The sequence below is a fragment of the Macaca mulatta genome, chromosome 11 (genome assembly GCF_049350105.2).
Source record: "Macaca mulatta isolate MMU2019108-1 chromosome 11, T2T-MMU8v2.0, whole genome shotgun sequence".
Lineage (NCBI taxonomy): Eukaryota > Metazoa > Chordata > Mammalia > Primates > Cercopithecidae > Macaca > Macaca mulatta.
In genome coordinates, this window is record NC_133416.1 from 63,456,474 (window position 1) to 63,478,315 (window position 21,842).

The window sequence follows — 21,842 nt, forward strand, 5'->3', positions numbered from 1 at the left end:
AAGAGTCTACAGGGAACATCATATGAAAGAAGTTGAAGTCTCTCCATAATTTTTCCATTTCTAAACCATCTTGAAGTTTCTATAATGGTTGGCCAGGCGCAGTAGTTTATGTTGTAATTGGAGGGTGGGCGGATCACTTGAGGTCAGTTTGAGACCAGCCTGGCCAACATGGTAAAACCCCCACATCTACTAAAAATCATTTCTACTACACTTCTCTACGACTTACTGGCTAACTCTAGCCAAATCATTTAACCTTTCTGTGCCTCAGTTTCTGCATCTGTATAAGGGGAAACAATAATAATGCCTGCTTCAAAGGATTGTTATGAAGATTAAGTGTGTCAATATTTACAAAGCATTTAAAACTGTGTCTGGCACAGCCCAAGTGCTATGTGTTTGTTACATAATAAATATGATAGCCACTTTCTTTTTCTAATTTTTTTTTTTTTTTTTTTTTGAGATGGAGTCTCGCTCTGTGGCCCAGGCTGGAGTGCAGTGGCAGGATCTCAGCTCACTGCAAGCTCCGCCTCCCGGATTTACGCCATTCTCCTGCCTCAGCCTCCTGAGTAGCTGGGACTACAGGCGCCCGCCACCTCGCCCGGCTAGTTTTTTTTTTTTTTTTGTATTTTTTAGTAGAGACAGGGTTTCACTGGGTTAGCCAGGATGGTCTCGATCTCCTGACCTTGTGATCCGCCCGTCTCGGCCTCCCAAAGTGCTGGGATTCTAATTTTTTTGAGACGGAATCTCGCTCTGTCACCCAGGCTGGAGTGCAGTGGCGCAATCTCCACTTACAGCAAGCTCCACTTTCCAGGTTCACACCATTCTCCTGCCTTAGCCTCCCAAGCAGCTGGGACTACAGGCGCATGCCACCATGCCCAGCTAATTTTTTTTGTATTTTTAGTAGAGATGGGGTTTCACTGTGTTAGCCAGGATGGTCTCGATCTCCTGACCTCATGATCCGCCCGCCCCGGCCTCCCTAACTGCTGGGATTACAGACGTGAGTCACCGCACCCGGCCTACGATAGCCACTTTCTAGCACTCTTCGGTGTCAGGTTCAGTCATGTTTTTTGCTAAACCTGAAGCTTAAGAAAAACAAAGATATCACAGGAATTTTAAAGGCAGCAATTCATTGGTAAGATTGCTCAAAAAGGGTAGAGTAGAAAAAATTCAACTTAGGACAGCTTCATCTAATGATGTAGATAGAGTACAGAGCACTTGATTTGGAGTTAGGAAAGGAAATCTGGGTTCTAAGTCCTAGCTCCATTACTAATTAACTAAGACAACCAAAGCAAAACAATTAACTACTATTTATCTTCCCATTTCCATAATTAAGATAACACTTAAACTACTTAACTCAGAGTCTGATTCTCAGGCTCCAATAAGGACATATATGCAAAAGTAGTCAAATCTTGTTACTTAAAATGTGACCTCCTCGCCAGAAGTATTAACATTTCTTGGGCCTCAGACCTACTGAATCCAAACAGTTTAGATATGGGGTTACCAAGGACCAAGTCCTAAATTAACTTTCTGCCACTTTCCCACTGTGTTATCTTGGCTATGTAACCTAATTTTTAAGTCTCAGTTTTTACATTTCTAAAATGGTAACAATAAAAGCCAATTTCAGAGTAGTTAACTAAATAAAATAATACTCATAAAAGCATCTAGAACAGTGCCTTGTGCATAGCTGAATTCAGTAAATATTTGTTTCTTAGAAATGCGTTGGCCTATTACCTACCATCAAGTGTCAGAACTTCCTGGGAGTGGGATCCCAGGAAAGAGGCAGTCAAGCCTGAGGCAGAGGTGAATGGATAATTCCTTCCAGCTGTGAAATACAAAATAAAGTCCCAATTTTCTTTCTTTTCTTTTTTTTTTAAACAGCCATCAAGGAAAAGATACCAGTTTTCTTTTTAAGGGCTTCTTGACCAAGAAGGGAGGAGTCTCAGGGAGAAGAAATAAATTTAACTAACCCACCAGCAGAGCAAATGACTCTAGACAGGAGGTGCTTGAGGACTGTCACACCAAAGGCTACATATCATTTCCTCTACCGCGTGGCTGCCAAAGAAAGCTGCTGAATGGCTCTGAACAGTACATTCAGGTTATATTCACTGATGAGACAGGTAGATTACAAACCTCTGAATCATCCCTGAACATCTACCTCCCAGCTTCTCCCCCAACCCTGGAGGTGTGACAGTTGGGCTTTTGGTTTCTGGATGCACGCCACCTGTAGAGTCACCTTACTGGAACAGCAGCTCTCAGGTGAATCAGGCAGTCATCTCACTCAATAGGTCAACTCCTTCATGGGGAGAGTTGGAGAGGGTTACTTCCAAAGACAAGGGCCTGGCTCACAATGTCTGACAGTCAGTATTCTCTATAGTGTGGAGGTGGCGTTATCACAATCACTAAGAGGTTTTTCCCCCACAATCACTAAGAGCTCATTTGTTGTCAACCCTTACAAGAACTCCTCTAGTGAATCTGCTATTATTGATAGAAGTGGGCTGTAGCCCTCAAATGTGGTAAGATGAAAAAACATAAAAATTAAAAGAGGCCAGGTGTGGTGACTAACTCCTTCCTTTGTTCTCCTCTGCCTTTGCCTCTTTTCAAAAGTTCTGTTGCAGCCGGGTACGGTGGCTCATGCCTGTAATCCCAGCACTTTGGGAGGCTGAGGCGGGTGGATCACGAGGTCAGGAGATCAAGACCATCCTGGCTAACACAGTGAAACCCCGTCTCTATTAAAAAAAAATACAAAAAATTAGCCAGGTGTGGTGGTAGGCGCCTGTAGTCCCAGCTACTCAGGAGGCTGAGGCAGGAGAATGGCGTGAACCCGGGAGATGGAGCTTGCAGTGAGCCGAGATCGTGCGGCTGCACTCCAGCCTGGGTGACAGAGCAAGACTCCATCTCAAAAAAAAAAAAAAAAAAAAAAGCCGGGCGCGGTGGCTCAAGCCTGTAATCCCAGCACTTTGGGAGGCGGAGACGGGTGGATCACGAGGTCAGGAGATCGAGACCATCCCGGCAAACACGGTGAAACCCCGTCTCTACTAAAAATAAAAAAAAATTAAAAAAAATTAGCCGGGCGTGGTGGTGGGCGCCTGTAGTCCCAGCTTATCGGAAGGCTGAGGCAGGAGAATGGCGTGAACTCGGGAGGCGGCGGACCTTGCAGTGAGCGGAGATCACTCCACTGCACTCCAGCCTGGGTGACAGAGCGATACTCTGTCTCAAAAAAAAAAAAAAAAAAAAAGAAGTTCTAAGTTGCTAGCCAATCGGGACAAATACAAAATGCGAGGTCCCATTCCAGACAATGGAAACTGGACACAGCAATAGGGTGGATGCGCCAGGTTATAAATGACCTTATCTCCTTTGTTCGGTGTACTCTCGTGGCAAAACTGCTGGCATGTACTCTTTCTGCAGAAAGTATAAAAATGGCCTTGATGGCCAGGTGCGGTGGCTCACGCCTGTAATCCCAGCACTTTGGGAGGCCGAGGCGGGCGAATCATGAGGTCAGGAGATCGAGACCATCTGGCTAACATGGTGAAACCCTGTCTCTACTAAAAAGAAAAACAAACAAACAAACAAACAAACAACAACAACAAAAAGCCGGGTGTCATGGTGAGCGCCTGTAGTCCCAGCTACTCGGAGGCTGAGGCAGGAGAATGGTGTGAACCCGGGAGACGGAGCTTTCAGTGAGCAAAGTTGGCGCCACTGTGCTCCAGCCTGGGTGACAGAGCAAGACTCCATCTCAAAAGAAAAAAAGGCCTTGCTGAGTAAATTTATGTTCAAGTGTTGTTTCTTTACAGCACCAGAGAACAAGCATTTCAAACAGGAGGCTGAGGCAAAAGAATCGCTTGAACCCAGGAGACTGAAGCTGCAGTGAGCTGAGATTGTGCTACCGTACTCCAGCCTGGGCAACAGAGGAGACTCTGTCTCAAAAAACAAAACAATCCCACTTACTCAATATAGGTTATTTTCCTCTTACTCCTTAGCCTATTATCATCACAGTCCCATATCTAGCACCCTCACCCTACAGTCAAGCAGCCAAATTTTCTTTGATTCTCCATCCTAGGCACATCCAGAGTCTGTCTGTCCTGTTGCATAGCCAGGATATGTCCTACCACATATCCACATAACCAACGTTAAAACCTTGGGGGAGGCTGGGCACAGTGGCTCATGCCTACAATCCCAGCATTTCTGAATTAAAAAGCAAGACTCCATCTCTACAAAAAATAATTTTAAAAATTAGAAAACAGGCTGGACGCAGCTCTCACCTGTAATCCCAGCACTTTAGGAGGCCAAGGCAGGTGGATCACCTGATGTCAGGAGTTCAAGACCAGCTTGGCCAACATGGCAAAACCCTGTCTTTACTAAAAATATAAAAATTAGCCAGGCGTGGTGGCACACGCCTGTAGTCCCAGCTACTCGGGAGGCTGAGGCAGGAGAATTGCTTGGACCCGGGAGGCGGAGGTTGCAGTGAGCTGAGATCGCACCACTGCACTCCAGCTTGGAATACTACTAAAAAAAATTTAGTAAACAAAACAAAAAAACCTTGGGGAAGAAGCTCCTGATTTTAACAGGGACTTCATCCTTCATCAACAAACGATCAGGACTGGCTTAGCTGATGGAGCAAACACAATACACTAATAACCAGTAGGAAAAAACCCTGTGCTACAGACACTTCCAATGCAGAAGGAACAACTTGCATTCAGAGAAAACTAACACAAATAGGACAAAGGCTCCTCTCTCCCCAGAACCAGGTCAGAGAACTAAAGCCATTTAATGTGTGTGTTTCACAATGGTGATACTGGAAGTCGGTTTGGCACTACAAGGTCAGGCCACTTAAAAGCCTGAGCAGAGTAATCTACAGATTTCATACTTTGACCTCCTTCATAGTCACAGACATTTCCTTAATAATTCTACCTGTCATTTTCCAACAGTCTCGTCACGTGAACAGTCGCTGATCACGGCCGGATGCAGTGGCTCATGCCTGTAATCCCAGCACTTTTGGGAGGCCAAGTTAGGCCGATCACCTGAGGTCAGAGGTTCAAGACCAGTCTGGCCAACATGGTGAAACCCTGTCTCTACTAAAGATATAAAAATTAGCTGGGTGTGGTGGTGCACGCCTGTAATCTCAGCTAATCGGAGGCTGAGAAAGTACAATTGCTTGAACCCAGGAGGCAGAGGTTGCAGTGAGCCAAGATCATGCCACTGTACTCCTGCCTGGGTGACAGAGCAAGACTCCATCTCAAAAAAAAAAAAAAAAAAAAAGATGCACTGATCACTCAGTAAGGAGGACTGCAAAAGATACTCCTCCAGCTTCCATCTTCAGAAAGGAATCACAAGTCTATTTTTTGTTTTTTGAGACCAAGTCTCTGTCACCCAGGCTAGCTAGAGTGCAGTGGTGCGATATCGGTTCACTGAAACTTTCACCCCCTGGGTTCAAGCGATTCTCCTGCCTCAGCCTCCTGAGTAGCTGGGATTATAGGCACCTGCCACTGTACCCAGCCAGGAATCACAAATCTTAAACTTTCCTTTCAGTAGAAACACTTACTGTTCGTTTCTTTTTTTTGGAGACGAGTCTCACTCTATTGCCCAGGCTGGAGTGCGGTGGCATGATCTCAGCTCTCTGCAATCTCCGCCACCCCGATTCAAAGCGATTCTCGTGCCTCAGCCTCCCTAGTAGCTGGGATTACAAGCACCTGCCATCACGACTGGCTAATCTGTATATTTTTAGTGGAGAAGGGGTTTCACCATGTTAGCCAGGCTGGTCTTGAACTCCTGACCTCAAGTGATCTGCTCGCCTCAGTCTCCTAAAGTGCTGGGATTACAGGTGTGAGCCACTGTGCCCGGCCAACGCTTATTGTACTTTAATTTAACAAACTTTTTTTTTTTTTTTTTTTTCTGAGACGAGTCTCCCTCTGTCGCCCAGGCTGGAGTGCACTGGTGCAGTATCGGCTCACTGCAAGCTCCGCCTCCTGGGTTTATGCCATTCTCCTGCCTCAGCCTCCCGAGTAGCTGGGACTACAGGCACCCGCCACCTCGCCCGGCTAGTTTTTTGTATTTTTTTAGTAGAGACGGGGTTTCACTGTGTTAGCCAGGATGGTCTCGCTCTCCTGACCTCGTGATCCGCCCTTCTCGGCCTCCCAAAGCGCTGAGATTACAGGCTTGAGCCACCACGCCCGGCCCAAACTTTTTTTTTTTTTTTAAAGAGACAAGGTCTTGCTATGTTGCCAGGCTGATCTCAAACCACTGGCCTCGAGTGATCCTCCTACCTCAGCCTCCCAAAGTGCTGGAATTACAGACATGAGCCACCATGCCTAGCTAATATTTCTTGGCGGGGCATGGTGGCTCATGCCTGTATTCCCAGCACTTTGGGAGGCTGAGGTGGGTGGATCACGAGGTTAGGACAATGAGACCATCCTGGCCAACATGCTGAAACTCCGTCTCTACTAAAAATACAAAAATTAGCTCAGTGTGGTGGTGCGTGCCTATAGTTCCAGCTACTCAGGAGGCTGAGGCAAGAGAACCACTTGAACCTGGGAGGCAGAGGTTGCAGTGAGCCGAGATCACACCACTGCACTCCAGCCTGAGTGACAGAGCAAGACTCCATCTCAAGAAAAAAAAAATTTTTGAACACCTACTTATTATGTGTACACTAAGTATATACTATGAACAAAGAATATAGGATCTGCCACCATAAGACTTTCTCAGGAATTACAAACTATTCCCTTACTTCTGCTAGGAGTTCTTACAACTCTGCTAGGAATTCTTACAAGTTTTACCTCCCTGACACTTAAGGGATTTACAAGAAACTTTTCCAGATCCCATCCTACTCTGCAGAATCATTATCTGAAGGTAGGATCCAGGAATCTGCAACATAAGCAAGCATTATAGGTGACAATGTCCACTGTGAGTTTACAGACCTTTTAAAGTAGCATCATGTTAAAAGAAATACAGAGGGCTGGGTGCAGTGGCTCATGCGTGTAATCCCAGCACTTTGGGAAGCTGAGACTGGCAGACCGCTTGAGCCCAGGAGTTTGAAACCAGCCTGGACAACATGGCAAAACCCTGTCTCTAAAAAAACTACAAAAAAATTAGCCAGGCATGGCTGTGGTCCCAGGTACTCGGGAGCATTGCTTGAGCCCATGAGGTTGAGGCTGTAGTAATAGCAAGCCATGTTCACACCACTGTACTCCAGCCCAGGTAACAGAATGAGAGACACTGTCTCCTAAAAAAAAAAAAAAAAAAAGAAAGAAAGAAAAAAAACCCCAAAACAAAGAACTAAGGAATTTGGGCAGTTGAAGCACAGTTGAAGCAAGAACTGAAAGATAATCAGATGCTAAGAAAGATTTATTGCTAAAGTTGCCTCATTACGGTTTTAAATTTCACATCCTACTCAACTCCATTGCATAAAGCATTGACACAGGGCAGAAGGAATCATTGTGTGGCTTTATTGAAATCCACCAAGTCTGGTTTCCCTTCTGCTGCCCCTTGGATTTTAAGTCAGGAATGCCAACTCTGTCACTGCTACCTACCATACTGTTCTTGCTGCCTCTCCATGCATTCATTCACCTGCTACCAACCTAAAGGCCACTAGGAAGATCAAATGCGATCATCTCACCACTAACACCCCATAGGCTTCCCCTGCCATTCTAGTATCAAGGAATCACCGTTATTTTGGGTAGGCTGATAGTCAAAGTGAAGGCACAGAGATACGAGCCCTTGCCTTTAAAAAATTTGGGTTTTAAAACCTAACTAAATATTTTGCAGGACAAAACCAACTCGGTTTTGTTGAACCCAATTTCTGAGTAGGACTTATACAGGTGATGCTATACAGTGGTGTAAGTCCAATGTAAAGAAACCATTGGTTCCTTTGCATTTAAGTGTCTTGAAAAAGTCTAGAAGTAATCTAGAAACATCTTTGAATTGATTTATTCAGTTTCAAACATACTAGCTTGGAGAAGCAATTTTCAGTGGCTCAAGAGACAGTTCCCTTTAGCTAGGGTTGGTTAAGCATGTTGACTTCAAAAGTCCAGAAGTGAACTGTAGCCCTACTTCAATTCCTAGCCCAAATCCAAACCCAGATCATCTGTGAAAAGACATTTTTGATGTCACAAAACTGAGTCACCCACAGATAATACTAAGGCCATTGCTTAGCATTAATTCATTTGGATAAACAAGAAGTCAAATAATCTCAAAGCTCTCTGAGTTAGCTTCTCTAACGCAGGTGTTTTAAATTATGTGACATTTAAATTACGTGACAGTGAGAGTAGAACAATAGAACAATGACTAATTCACATTTTGTCTCCTAGTAAGGTTAAAAAAATTCTCCAGTCTGGCCAATATGGTGAATTCCCATCTCTACCAAATATACAAAAAATTAGCTGGGTGTGGTGGTGCACACCTGCTAACCCCAGCTACTCAGGAGGCTGAGTCACGAGAATTGCTTAAGCCTGGGAGGCAGAGGTTACAGCGAGAAGAGATTACTCCACTGCACTCCAGCCTGACAGAGTGAGACTCTGTCTCAAAAAAAAAAAAAAAAAATTTTCTTCTCAGAAAAGTAAAACTACACCTGACGCTGACACTCAAAGTGGTAAGAGTCAGTTCTCACTGGTGAGAAATTACTGCCTCCCAAAGTCTACCTTATTAGCAAAAGTAAAATTACCAATTATGACTACCATTATCCACAGGCTAATCTAGAAAGCACAGGTAGGTGCCAGCAATGCTGACAAGCCAACAAGCTTCTTGGTATCCTGGTCATATTGCTTATTTCTCAGGAGATTTCCAGTCCTGAGTGTACTGGGCTTTGCTACCCTTTTTTTTTTTCTCCTTGAGACGGAGTTTTGCTCTTGTTGCCCAGGCTGGAGGGCAATGGCATGATCTCGACTCACTGCAACATCCACCTCCCGGGTTTGAGTGATTCTCCTGCCTCAGCCTCCCAAGTAGCTGGGATTACAGGCATCCACCACCATGCCTGGCTAATTTTGCATTTTTCATAGAGATGGGGTTTCTCCATGTTGGTCAGGCTGGCCTCGAATTCCCGACCTCAGGTGATCCACCCACCTCCACCTCCCAAAGTGCTGAGATTACAGGTGTGAGTCACCGCGCCTGTCCTACTTTTAAGGGTCAAAAGCCTTCTAATGGCTTTCAACTGATAGGTTACTAAGATCGCCAGGCCATCTCTAATAGGAAAATAATGGTACCATAATTACGTAGCTCTGTCACCCCAAAAGTGTTCTGAGCTTCCATATGGGCTTAAGGAGCAAAATAAATTCAATAGGTAAATCCTAAGACTTTTTCACATTCACTGTAGGGTTAGACTCTCTGGTCTGGGTTAGCAGGTCCAAAATGAGCTAATTATAGTGTCCCCCATTCTGCCAAAACGCTATCTAGAACTTGCTTCATTTCCCAAGAGGTTTCCTTACCCTTTCCCCAGCAGCAGGAGAAGCAACAGCCAAGTAAGACAAGCATCTCCCAAATGCTCAGCTAGTACTTGCCACTCGGTGCCTGGAAGAACCAAGGTAAATCTCACAAGTTACACTTTGTGCCAACCATGAAAAATAATGCCCAGCAGGCCAGGTGCAGTGGTTCACACCTGTAATCCCAGCACTTTGGGAGGCTGAGTCAGGAAGATCACTTGAGCTCAGGAGTTCAAGACCAGCCTGGGCAACAAAAGGAGACACCGCCTCCACTAAAAAATAAAAAAAGATTAGCCGGGTGTGGTGGTGCACACCTGTGGTCCCAGCTACTCGGGAGGCTGAAGTGGGAGGATTGCTTGAGCCCAGGAGAGGCTCAAGCTGCAGGGAGCCTTGGTCACACCAGAAGACTCCAGCTTGAGTGACAGAGCAATATCCTGTCTCAAAAAAAAAAAAAAAAAAAAATTACATACAGCAAGCCAAAACCATCCTAAAGCTTTCCTTTCCTTTAGGTGCTATCAGCTTTAAATTATCCGCAGGAAAAACTGAGTTCTTTGCAGAAGTCAAGGTCACTTGTGGGACTGTCCCCTGCTTGGATTAGAGGGCTGGGACTCCCTCAGCACAGCAGTTTCTGTCTAAAAGGGCCAAGTTACCTAGAACTAAAAGTACTGGCGATTTGAAATTGAAGGCATCATTACCTGCAACAGTATTTCTATGGCCAATACCAAGTAAAGGACCCCAAAGAAGGAGAGAAAGTTCCTGGATAAAGTAGACTTAAGATCAACGGCAAAACCTGGGTAAGCAAGTAGTATGATGGTCATGTGACCTTGGCATTACTATCTCTTGCCGAGGATCTTCCTTTATTGGCCTGCAGTTTGGCGGAACCACCTTTCTGGTTCTTTCTCCAATCATATATGATAGTCATGCAGGAGGCTGTACAGAAATGCTCCACCTCACCCAAGCTCCTCCTATATAAAAAGTGCAAGAGTCCCAAGGACAAAGAGGAGGGCCTGAAGGACCCATTCTTGTGCTCGGCGTGGTCACCGAAGGTTTAAATAATAGACTTGGAGAAATGGAAACAGGCAGTTCGGGAACTGACAATGCCCTTCCTATAAAGCAGAGGACGAAATTAGCCACTGCTCCAGAGTGAGCACATCTCTTCACTCCCGCTCCCTCCACCAAACTGAATGTAACTCCAGAGGAACACTACATCTCTTCTCTACCAGAGGTTCCTGTCTCAGCTCCTTCCTATTTCAGGGCCACGCATCCCCTCCCCTTTCATTTCAGACATGCGGGGTGACAGCAGGGTCGGCCGCCTCACGCGCCCTAGACTGCTGGCCGAGGGCGGGCGGCGTACACTTCACCCCCAGGAGACAGAAGGGAAGCGCGGCACATGGTCCCGGGAGCTTCACGCAGGGCTGGCGGCCAGCCAAGCGCAGGGCCCTTTAAGGCGCGCAGGGTGCGCACGGGTGTGGGAGGGAGACCCCGGCGCCGGAGGGCCTGCGGTCGCCTCAGCCCCACCCTGGGACGGCGTGCTCCCTCCCCTCGCTGCTCACCTTGGTTCCTAAGAGCCGGGCGGCCGCAGTGAGTAAAGCCATGGCGGGCGATCTCCGGGATCTGATGGGGAGGTAAGAAGGGGAGAGAGCTGCGGCAGGAACAGGAGCAGCCGCCGCTGCACCAGAGGCCGCGCCGACGGGTGGACAAGGTTGAAAGGAGGCGGCTGAGGGAAAGGGTAGACGAACCGGCGGCGGCGCCCAGCCCGGGGTCCTCAGCGAGGCCCCGCCCACCGGCCGGAACCCGAGCCCGCCCCTCTCAGGGGACTCTCCCTGGGCCCGGCCATTGGTCCGGTATGGAAGCGGGGCGGGACCTGAGCCCTTGACAGCAGTTGTGACGGGGAGGATTGGACCGCCCGGATTAGGGCTAATTAAGGGTGTATGGGTGGCGGGCGGGGGAATGCGGGTGGCCAAGTAGGTGCCTGAGAACTCAGTTAACTTCCCTCTTGGCTTTTCCCTTTGACCTTAACACATTTGGGGTTATCTCTGAGGCGAATACTGAAGGAGACGCTCCAGGACTCGATCTTTGAAGGTCCTTGAAGCCAATTCCTTAATAAGCTATCATGGAAACTGATCATTGCCTGCTCCTCCTACCGCCTTGGCACGCTTTCTTGAGGCATGTCTTTGGTTAATGGCTTCATGGCCATGGAGGCGACATCATGTGGACAACAGGCTGTGATGCCAGAGTTAGTTGCTTGGTGGAGATCATTTGAGGTCAGCAGAGGCCACGACATTATAGATACTAACAGACCCCGATATGGGTAGAAAAGCAAAAGCAGGAGCCTGAATATCTAGTGCTTTGTGAGCTGTCAGTTCTATGTATAATGGCAGGAAATCCAAGTCTTAACAACTGCCCCCTTACTATGAAGGCTTACAAAGCCGGCCACAGTCTCTGGGTCATGGGCATTAGTCTCACTGCCACTCTGGTCACGTAACTCCACACAGCAGCCCACCCCACTCTAGACATACATTAGGAGCCGCAGACTAACCCCTCATCGAAGATCCCCTTTCCTCACATCATTCTCTAGGGCCTCTGGGCCACTTCCACTTGGCAACCTTTTTTTTTTTTTTTTTTTGGAGACGAGTCTTGCTCTGTCGCCCAGGCTGGAGTGCAGTGGCGCGATCTTGGCTCACTGTAAGCTCCGCCTCCCGGGTTCACGCCATTCTCCTGCCTCAGCCTCCCGAGTAGCTGGGACTACAGGCGCCGGCCACCACACCCGGCTAACTTTTTGTATTTTTAGTAGAGACGGGGTTTCACCGTGTTAGCCAGGATGGTCTTGATCTCCTGACCTCGTGATGCACCCGCCTCAGCCTCCCAAAGTGCTGGAATTACATGCGTGAGCAACCGCACCCGGCCACTTGGCAATCTTCTATGCTCTCTCATCCTGTGCTCCCCAGAGACCGTTACACGACCCTGAAGTGATATTCCGCACTACTTTCTAACTCCTCTGGGTAGACAAGGCTTCAGGACCTTTGTGCCTCCCCAAGCCTGTCGTAGTCATTGACCCAAGGGTAGAGGGGAACTGACCCAAGGACCAGGGCATCTTATCCACAAACCTCCAGCCCCAAGTGAACAACCTTTTTTTTTTGAGACAGAGTCTCGCTCTGTAGCCCAGGCTGGAATGCAGTGGTACTATCTCAGCTCACTGCAACCTCTGCCTCGCGGGTTCAAGGATTTTCCTGCCTCAGCCTCCCGAGTAGCTGGGATTATAGGCACCCGCCACCATGCCCAACTAATTTTTGTATTCTTAGTAGAGACGGGGTTTTGCCATGTTGGTCAGGCTGGTCTCGAAATCCTGACCTCAGGTGATCCATCCACCTCCGGCTCCCAAAGTACTGGGATTACAGGCATGAGCCACTGCGCCCAGCTGTGAATGGCCCTTTTGTCTCACCACATAGCAGTAACAAGGATCAGAGGTCTCAGTATCCATCTAAGCCAGGTTTAGATAGATCTCCTTTACAAAGAACCGAGTTTCTAGCTTAGACTTGAAAAAAGAGAAAGAAAACCGCTATTTTCTCTTCTTAATTTTCTTTATACCCAGCTTCACACCTAACAACCAATGCTCTTCTGGCCTGGGGATCAGATAGTTAGGTCTCAGGAAAAAACTTAGGCAATGCTCCAGAGGAGCACTGACCTCAGCTACCTCCCTGGTGACTTCAAAGCTTCACTGATCAATATTTGCTCCCAATTTAGCATCTCATAAAGGATTTCCACATAACTCTAGAATAGTCTGAACTGTTTCCTTTTCTCTGGTTAATTATCCACAGAGACTAACCAGCAGACACAGGACTGAACTTCAGTGCCCCAGGATGAGACTACCAAAGGGAAAATTTTTGGAGGCCACAGGAGGTCTTGGAGCTTTAGTGATTGGGTGGGGAAGAGCAATGCCCTAACCCTCTCAACACTGGGTCCCAGAGCCCTAGTACCATGGGGACTTTATGGACTTGTTTTGAAGTTGTCCAGTCCTGACATCAACTGCTGTAAGGGCAATTGGAAAGCACAGGATCAAAGGGGCTAACTGGCATCTTCCAGGAGCTGGCCTAGATTCCTTCTCAACACTGATGGGACCTGGGGAGATGGAGAGAATGTTAAGGAAGAAAGATTGTCATGAATAAAACAGCCAAGTGAGCTCTAGGTTCAAGTATAACTAAGTGCTTGGGAACTTGAAGGGGCAAGGGAGAGAAGGCTGAGAATTCAGGTTGTTGTGACCTTGGGAGGGCCTCTTTAAAATGTAGGGATGCAATAGCACCCCCTGGTGGCAAAGGACAAGTGGGCTAATAAAACATAATTTTTTTTTTTTTTTTTTTTTTTTTTTGAGACGGAGTCTCGCTCTGTCACCCAGGCTGGAGTGCAGTGGCCGGATCTCAGCTCACTGCAAGCTCCGCCTCCCGGGTTTACGCCATTCTCCGGCCTCAGCCTCCCGAGTAGCTGGGACTACAGGCGCCCGCCACCTCGCCTGGCTAGTTTTTTGTATTTCTTAATAGAGACGGGGTTTCACCGTGTTAGCCAGGATGGTCTCGATCTCCTGACCTCGTGATCCGCCTGTCTCGGCCTCCCAAAGTGCTGGGATTACAGGCTTGAGCCACCGCGCCCGGCCATAAAACATAAATTTAAACCCTTAAACTACACCGGTAAACCAAACTCCTGTATTTAATAGATAATAGCTAAAACTTAAACTGGAGGATCCCTTACTATCTGTAGATACTATGTAAATGTGGAACATGCAGTATCTTTTTTTTTTTTTTTTTGGAGATGGAGTCTCATTCTGTCGCCCAGGCTGGAGTGCAGTGGTGTGATCTTGGCTCACTGCAACTTCCACCTCCCGGGGGGCGCACGCCGCCACACCTGGCTAATTTTTTTTTTTTTTTTTTTTCTATTTTAGTAGAGATGGGGTTTCACCATGTTGCCCAGGCTGCTCTCCAAAGTGCTAGGATTACAGGCGTGAGCCACTGTGCCTGGCCTGGAATGTGCATTATCTTAATCATCACAACAACTCTAAGTTTCATAGGTATTAAAAAATAAAAAGAAGGCCGGGCGCGGTGGCTCAAGCCTGTAATCCCAGCACTTTGGGAGGCCGAGACGGGCGGATCACGAGGTCAGGAGATCGAGAGACGATCCCGGCTAACACGGTGAAACCCCGTCTCTACTAAAAAATACAAAAAAATAGCCGGGCGAGGTGGCGGGCGCCTGTAGTCCCAGCTACTCGGGAGGTTGAGGCAGGAGAATGGCGTAAACCCGGGAGGCGGAGCTTGCAGTGAGCTGAGATCCGGCCACTGCACTCCAGCCTGGGTGACAGAGCAAGACTCCGTCTCAAAAAATAAATAAATAAATAAATAAAATAAAAATAAAAATAAAAAGAAGAGAAAACCAAGACTTAGATGAAGTATCCTACCCAATGTCATAGCTTGTAATTGGTATAGCTATAAATTCAGACCAAGGTCAGCATTACTAAGCTGTATTTCTTTTTCTTTTCTTTTCTTTTTTTTTGAGATGGAGTTTCACTCTGTCACCCAGGCTGGAGTGCAGTGGCACAATCTCAGCTCTCAGCTCACTGCAACCTCTGCCTCCCTGGTTCAAGTGATTCTCCTGCCTCAGCCTCCCGAGTAGCTGGGATTACAGGTGCGTGCCACCACGTTCAGCTAATTTTTGTATTTTTAGTAGAGACGAGGTTTCACCATGTTGGCCAGGTTGGTCACAGCACCTGGCCCTAAGCTGTATTTCTTCCATGATGATTGTGATTTTTTTTTTTTTTTTTGAGAGAAGGTCTTGCTCTGTAACCCAGGCTGGAATGCAGTGGCATGATCGTCGCTCACTGCTGCCCGACTTCCTGGCCTCAAGCGATCCTCTCACCTCACTCTCCAAAGCAGCTGGGACTACAGGCACTTACCACCACACCTGGCTAATTTTTCCTTTTTTTTTTTTTTTTTGTAGGGACAGGGTCTTGCTATGTTGCCCAGGCTGGTCTTGAACTCCTGGGCTCAACTGATTCTCCTTCCTTGGTCTCCCAAAGTGTTGGGATTACAAGCATGAGCCACCACATCTGGCAATTGTGAACTATCAGCTGTAACTGTCAGGGATTTTTGAGTCATTGTCAACTGTCTCCTGGAAACATCAACTCACTGTGTTGCTATATTTAAAGATATTTCGGCCGGGCACAGTGGCTCACGCCTGTAATCCCAGAACTTTGGGAGGCCAAGGCGGGTGGATCACGACGTCAGGAGATCGAGACCATCCTGACTAACACGGTGAAACCCCGTCTCTACTAAAAATACAAAAAATTAGCTGGGTGTGGTGGCGGGCGCCTGTAGTCCCAGCTACTCAGGAGGCTGAGGCAGGAGAATGGTGTGAACCCAGGAGGTGGAGCTTGCAGTGAGATGCGCTCCAGCCTGGGCAACAGAGCAAGACTCTGTCTCAAAAAAAAAAAAGATATTTAAGCCAAGCAAGGTGGAATGGGCCTGTAATTTCAGTTGCTAAAGAGGCTGAGGCAGGAGGATTGCTTGAGCCCAGGAGTTTGAGGCTATAGTGCCTGATGATCATGCCTGTGAATAGCCACTGTACTCCAGACTGGACAACATAGTGAGAGCTTGTCTTTAAAAAAATAAAGATAAAAGATAAGGAACTATAGTCTTACTCATCTGTAAAGACTTTCACATCCATACATGAACTAGATAATAAATGGTGACTGACAGAATATATAAAGTTGGAGAGACAAACATTTAGCATTTGAAATGACCAGAAAGGGGGCTGGGTGTGGTTTCTCATGCCAGTAATCCCAGGAGTGGTAGTCTCAGCACTTTGGAAGGCCAAGGCAGAAGGATCACCTGAGACCAGGAATTCAAGACCACTCTGGGCAACAAGATGAAATTCCACCCCAACAAAAAATGTAAAAAGCCAGTTCAGGTGGTGTGCACCTATAGTCCCAGGTACTGGGACAGCTGAGGTTGGAGGATCAGTTGAGCTCAGGAGGTTGAGGCTACAGTGAGCCATGATCACTGCACTCCATGTACTCCATTCCAGCCTGGGCGACTGAGCAAGCTTGTCTCAAAACTACAGCCCAGGCACGGTGGCTCATGCCTCTAATCCAGCATTTTGGAAGGCCGAGACAGGCGGATCACCTGAGGTCAGGAGTTTGAGACCAGCCTGGTCAACATGTTGAAACCCCGTTTCTACTAAAATTACAAAAATTAGGCCGGGCGCGGTGGCTCATGCCTGTAATCCCAGCACTTTGGTAGGCTGAGGTGGGCAAATCACCTGAGGTTGGGAGTTCAAGACCAGCCTTGACCAACATGGAGAAACCCCGTCTTTACTAAAAATACAAAATTAGCCGGGCGTGGTGGTGCATGCCTATAATCCCAGCTACTTGGGAGGCTGAGGTAGGAGAATCGCATGAGCAGGGGAAGCAGAGGTTGCAGTGAGCTGAGATTGCATCACTGCACTCCAGCCTTGGCGACAGAGCGAGATTCCGTCTCAAACAACAGCAAAAACAAAAAATGACCAGAAAGGTAAAAGGGGTGTCTTATAAGGAATAGTCAGGAAAAATGGCTGAACAGAGGATATAATGCTTTTCCACTATAGATTACTAGAATCAGAGGGCATACATTCAAACTTGGAGACAGTTTTTCAAGCCATATTTAAAAAGTACTACTTTATACAGCTACTTGGAGACTCCACTACATAGAATGAGGTGTAACAGAAAGACCACTGGACTAGGGATTAGAGGATCATTGGGGTTGAAGTCTTGGCTCCTCGCTGACTAGCGAGACACTTAATCTCTCTGAGCTTAGTTTCTTCATCTATAAAATAGGAATAACATCTATTTCTTAGAGTTATAAAGATTAAAGCAGGCAAGGTGGCTCACATTTGTAATCCCGGCACTTTGGAAGGCCAAGAGGACCACTAGAGCCCAGTAGTTTGAGACTGGCCTGGGCAAAACAGCAAGACCCTATCTCTACGAAACATTTTTTAAGTTAGTTGGGCCTGGTGACACGTGCCTGTAGTCCCAGCTACTCAGGAGGCTGAGGTGGGAGGATTGCTGGAGCCTGGGAAGTGGAGGTTGCAGTGAGCCATAATCTCACAACTGTACTCCAGCCTGGACAACAGAGCAAAACCCTGTCTCAAAAAAAAAAAAGAGTGTGTATGTGCTTGTTATACAAGTATTCAACATATATTATTTCCCTTCCCCATGCTGTTTATTCCTATTTATTTATGACAGTCTGGCTCTGTCACCCAGGCTGTGGAGTGCAGTGGCAAGATCTCAGCTCACGGCAACCTCCTGGGCCCAAGCCACCCTCCCACCTCAGCCTCCTGAGTGGCTGGGACTGCAGGTGTGCCCTGCCTGGTTAATTTTTGTATTTTTTGTAGAGATGGGGCTTCTCCATGTTGCCCAGGCTGGTCTCAAACTCCTAAGCTCAAGTGATCTGCTGCCTCAGCCTCTGAAATTGCTGGGATTACAGGCGTGAACCACTGCACCTGCCCCGTCCTATATTTAAAGGAATATTGTACCTATGAATCCTTTTTAAGTTAAAAAATTCTGTAAAACTTTTTTTTTTTTTGGCCAGGCAGTGGCTCATGCCTGTAATCCCAGCATTTCGGGAGGCCAAAGTGAGTGGATCATTTCAGATCAGGAGTTCAAGACCAGTGTGGCCAACATGGTGAAACCCCACCTCTACTAAAAATACAAAAATTAGCCGGGCATGGTGGTGGGCGCCTATAGTCCCAGTTATTTGGGAGGCTGAGGCAGGAGAATCACTTGAATCCGGGAGGTGGAGGTTGCAATGAGTCGAGATCATGCCACGTCACTTTTTTTGTTTCTTTTTTTTTGAGACAGGGTCTTGCTCTGTCGCCCAGGCTGAAGTGCAGTGGCGAGATCATGACTCACTGCAATCTCGACCTCCCTAGCTCAAGCAGTCCTCCCACCTTAGCCTACTGAGTAGACAGGACTGCCTGCCACTATACCCAGCTAATTTTTTTGCGTAGACAGGGTCCTATGTTGCCCAGGGTGGTCTCAAACTCCTGGGCTCAAATGATCCTCCTGCCTCAGCCTCCCAAAGTGTTGGGATTATAGGCGTGAGCTGCTGCATCTGGCCTAAACTTTTTTTTGAGTCTCACTTTATTGCCCAGGCTGAAGTGCAGTGGCGCAATCTTCACTGCAACCTCTGCCTCCCTAGTAGCTGGGACTACGGGCGCATGGCACTACACCTGGCTAATTTTTGTGTTTTGGTAGAGATGGGTTTTTGGCATGTTGGCCAGGCTTGGTCTTGAACTCCTGGCCTCAACTGATCCATCTGCCTCGGCCTCCCCAAGTGCTGGGATTACAGGCATGAGCCACTGCGCCCAGCCCTAAAACTTATTTCTAAAGGACTAAATTTTCACATAATAAACTTTCCTATTATATCTGTACCTCATTTAACACTGTCTTCGGAAATGTTTATTAACATCTAACATTTTACTGATAAATTAAGAAGGCATCTGAAGCTTAATCAGATTTACAAGGTTAAGAGTATATGCTCTACCAAATACTGGGCTATAATAATTTATTATAATGAACCTCCAGAGGGTTCAGATAAATTCATGGATTCCTTGTGATATGAATTAAAACATGTGCAAAGCCGGGCATGGTGGTGCTTGCCTGTAATCCTAGAAATTCAGGAGGCCAAGGCAGGAAGATTGCTTGAAGCCAGTAGTTAGAGGCTGCAATGAGTTATGATCATGCCATTTCACTCCAGCCTGAGCAACAGAGCAAGACCCCTGTCTTGCTAAGATAATAATAATAATAATAATAATAATAAAATAAGAGGTTTGCAAAGTGTATCTTCCTGCCAGGCACGGTGACTCACGCCTGTAATCCCAACACTTTGGGAGGCTGAGGTGGGCGGATTACTTGAAGCCAGGAGTTTGAGACCAGCCTGGCCAACATGGTGAAACACCACTGTCTCTACAAAAAACTCAAAAATTAGCTAGGCATGATGGCACATGCCTGTAATCCCAGCTACTTAGGAGGCTGAGTCAGGAGAAGCGCTTGAACCGGGAGGTGGAGGTTGCAGTAAGCCAAGATTGCACCACTGTACTTTAGTCTGGGCAACAGAGCGAGACTCTGCCTCAGGAAAAAATAAAAAAAATTTTAAAACCCACAAAGTGTATCCTTAATCAAGCCTAGAAGGTAACATCCACCCTTTCCTATATAGGACATACCCTTGTGTACCAATGACAACGTCTCTCCAGCTGGAGAGATCTTAACAGCTGTACTTCGACAAACCAGTAAGGTGCATCACAAGTAACTTGTTACTGATTAACATTAAATGTATTTATTTAAAACTATGAATAATTTGTTTTCTAAATTAAAACTGTTTTAAGTTTCCAGAAGAGTACTCTTTTTATTGTATTTGAGACAGAGTCTCACTCTGTTGCCTAGGCTAGAGTGCAGTAGTGCAATCACAGCTCAGTGCAGCCTCAGCCTCCTGGGTTCGAGATCTTGCCACCTTGGCCTCCAGAGTCACTGGGACCACAGGTGCACACAATTATGCCGGCTAATTTTTGTATTTTTTATAGAGATGGGGTCTCATTATATTGCCTAGGCCAGTCTCAAACTCCTGGACTCAAGCGATCCTCCCACCTTGGCCTCCCTAAGTGTTGGGATTATGGGCATGAGCCACCGCACTCGGCTTGAAGAGTACTCTCATTTATACTTCTGATAAGCTTTCTGATGGAAGAGAAAGGAATTTTTAGGCACAAAGCAGGAAATGGACAGAACCTTGGGTATACTTTCAGGGGCATGAAAAAATGTAATTATTACTTATATGTATCATAGAAGAAAAAAATAAGGTTTATAATAGTTGGTTTGGAAAACTAGAGAGAACACAGCATTTCTTATGGCTGATGGGAGAAGATGGAATTAACACCAGGTTGATATTAGTTGACAACAAATATCAGAGTGCTTGCTCTGTGCTCTAGTTAATGTGTCAGATTTCATAGAGATTTTTGGTACAAGAAAGCTTTGTGGAATATATGCATTCTATGTGTCAGGCTTAGTGCAAGGTATTATTAGAAAAAAAAGACTTAAAATAGAAACTATAGCTATATTAGATCAGATTGACACTTGGGAAAGATAGCTTATAGACCCAGTTTTGCCATTAAATACAGAACTTCATGAAGTTCTGTGGCTTTTCTGGCCCTCAGCTTCTTCATCTATAAAATGGGCAGAGGTGAACCAGACAACCTCTAAGGTTCCTTTAGATTCTAAAATTTTTAAAACCTTTGAAATGTTTATTCAGGTCTTCTCTCCTTGAGGTGTTCCTGGGAGATATTCCATTTGAAACCCTGAGACAACCACACCTCAGGATCAGGGTATTTAAGAATTTTCCGCTAGGCGCAGTGGCTCACACCTGTAATCCCAGCACGTGGGGAGGCTGAGGTGGGTGACCACGAGGTCAGGAGATCGAGACCATCCTGGCTAACATGGTGAAACCCCGCCTCTACTGAAAATACAAAAAAATTAGCTGGTGCGGGCCAGGCACGGTGGCTCAAGCCTATAATCCCAGTACTTTGGGAGGCCAAGGCGGGTGGATCACGACATCAGGAGATTGAGACCATCCTGGCTAACACGGTGAAATCCCGTCTCTACTAAAAATACAAAAAATTGGCTGGATGTGGTGGTAGGTGCCTATAGTCCCAGCTACTCAGGAGGCTGAGGCAGGAGAATGGCGTGAACCCAGGAGGTGAAGCTTGCAGTGAGCCGAGATCATGCCACTGCACTCCAGCCTGGGCGACAGAGTGAGACTCGGTCTCACAAAAAAAAAAATTAGCTGGTGCGGTGGCGGGTGCCTATAGTCCCAGCTACTCGGGAGGCTGAGTCAGGATAATGGTGTGAACCTGGGAGGTGGAGCTTGCAGTGAGCCGAGATTGCGCCACTGCACGCCAGCCTAGGCGATAGAGCAGGACTCTGTCTTAGAAAAAAAAAAAAGGAAAAGAAGAAAAGAAGTTTCCAAAAGAAGGTATCTTTTAGGTTTTTCATCCCTATGCCCCAGTCTAGAATCTCTACACACAGAAGTGTGGACAGACTTATAGTCTAGATTGACAATGGCTAGTGATAGAGATAAGAAAGATATACTTTATTATTGCCACTGGCATCAAATTTAAAAGCTTAGGCTGGCAAGCAAGGCCTCTCATTAAACAACATTCCTTACCTCGTCTGTCCCTATCCGAAAAAGCCCCTACTTTTCAGCTGAGTTGGTCACATCCATTTTCCCCTTCCTGTCTCTGTTCTTGCTGGTCCCTCCATCTGGATGGGGAGGGAAGGAAGAATAATGCATGTCCATTATTTCCTTCAAGACCAAGCTCTGTCTTACTTTATGTTTCAACAGCCATGAACACAAAGGATTTCTAGAATTC

At 46.7% G+C, this 21,842-nt stretch overlaps 1 protein-coding gene across 3 annotated transcripts in view; it reads right to left on the minus strand.

Moving 5' to 3' along the window:
* CS (citrate synthase) overlaps nucleotides 1–11,139 on the minus strand; it is a 30,900-nt gene extending 19,761 nt beyond the window's left edge. The window contains exons 1-2 of one of the 3 annotated variants that reach the window (XM_077954530.1): nucleotides 10,958–11,139; nucleotides 1,733–1,819 (exon numbers count right to left, since the gene is read on the minus strand). In XM_077954530.1, coding sequence (XP_077810656.1) covers nucleotides 1,733–1,735 — 3 coding nt within the window. In that variant the 5' untranslated portion in view covers nucleotides 1,736–1,819; nucleotides 10,958–11,139. Of the gene's footprint in view, nucleotides 1–1,732; nucleotides 1,820–9,410; nucleotides 9,496–10,957 lie in introns of those variants that run through there. The other 2 variants (XM_015151991.3, XM_028829611.2) reach the window with 2 other exon arrangements.
* Nucleotides 11,140–21,842: the final 10,703 nt, after the last annotated feature.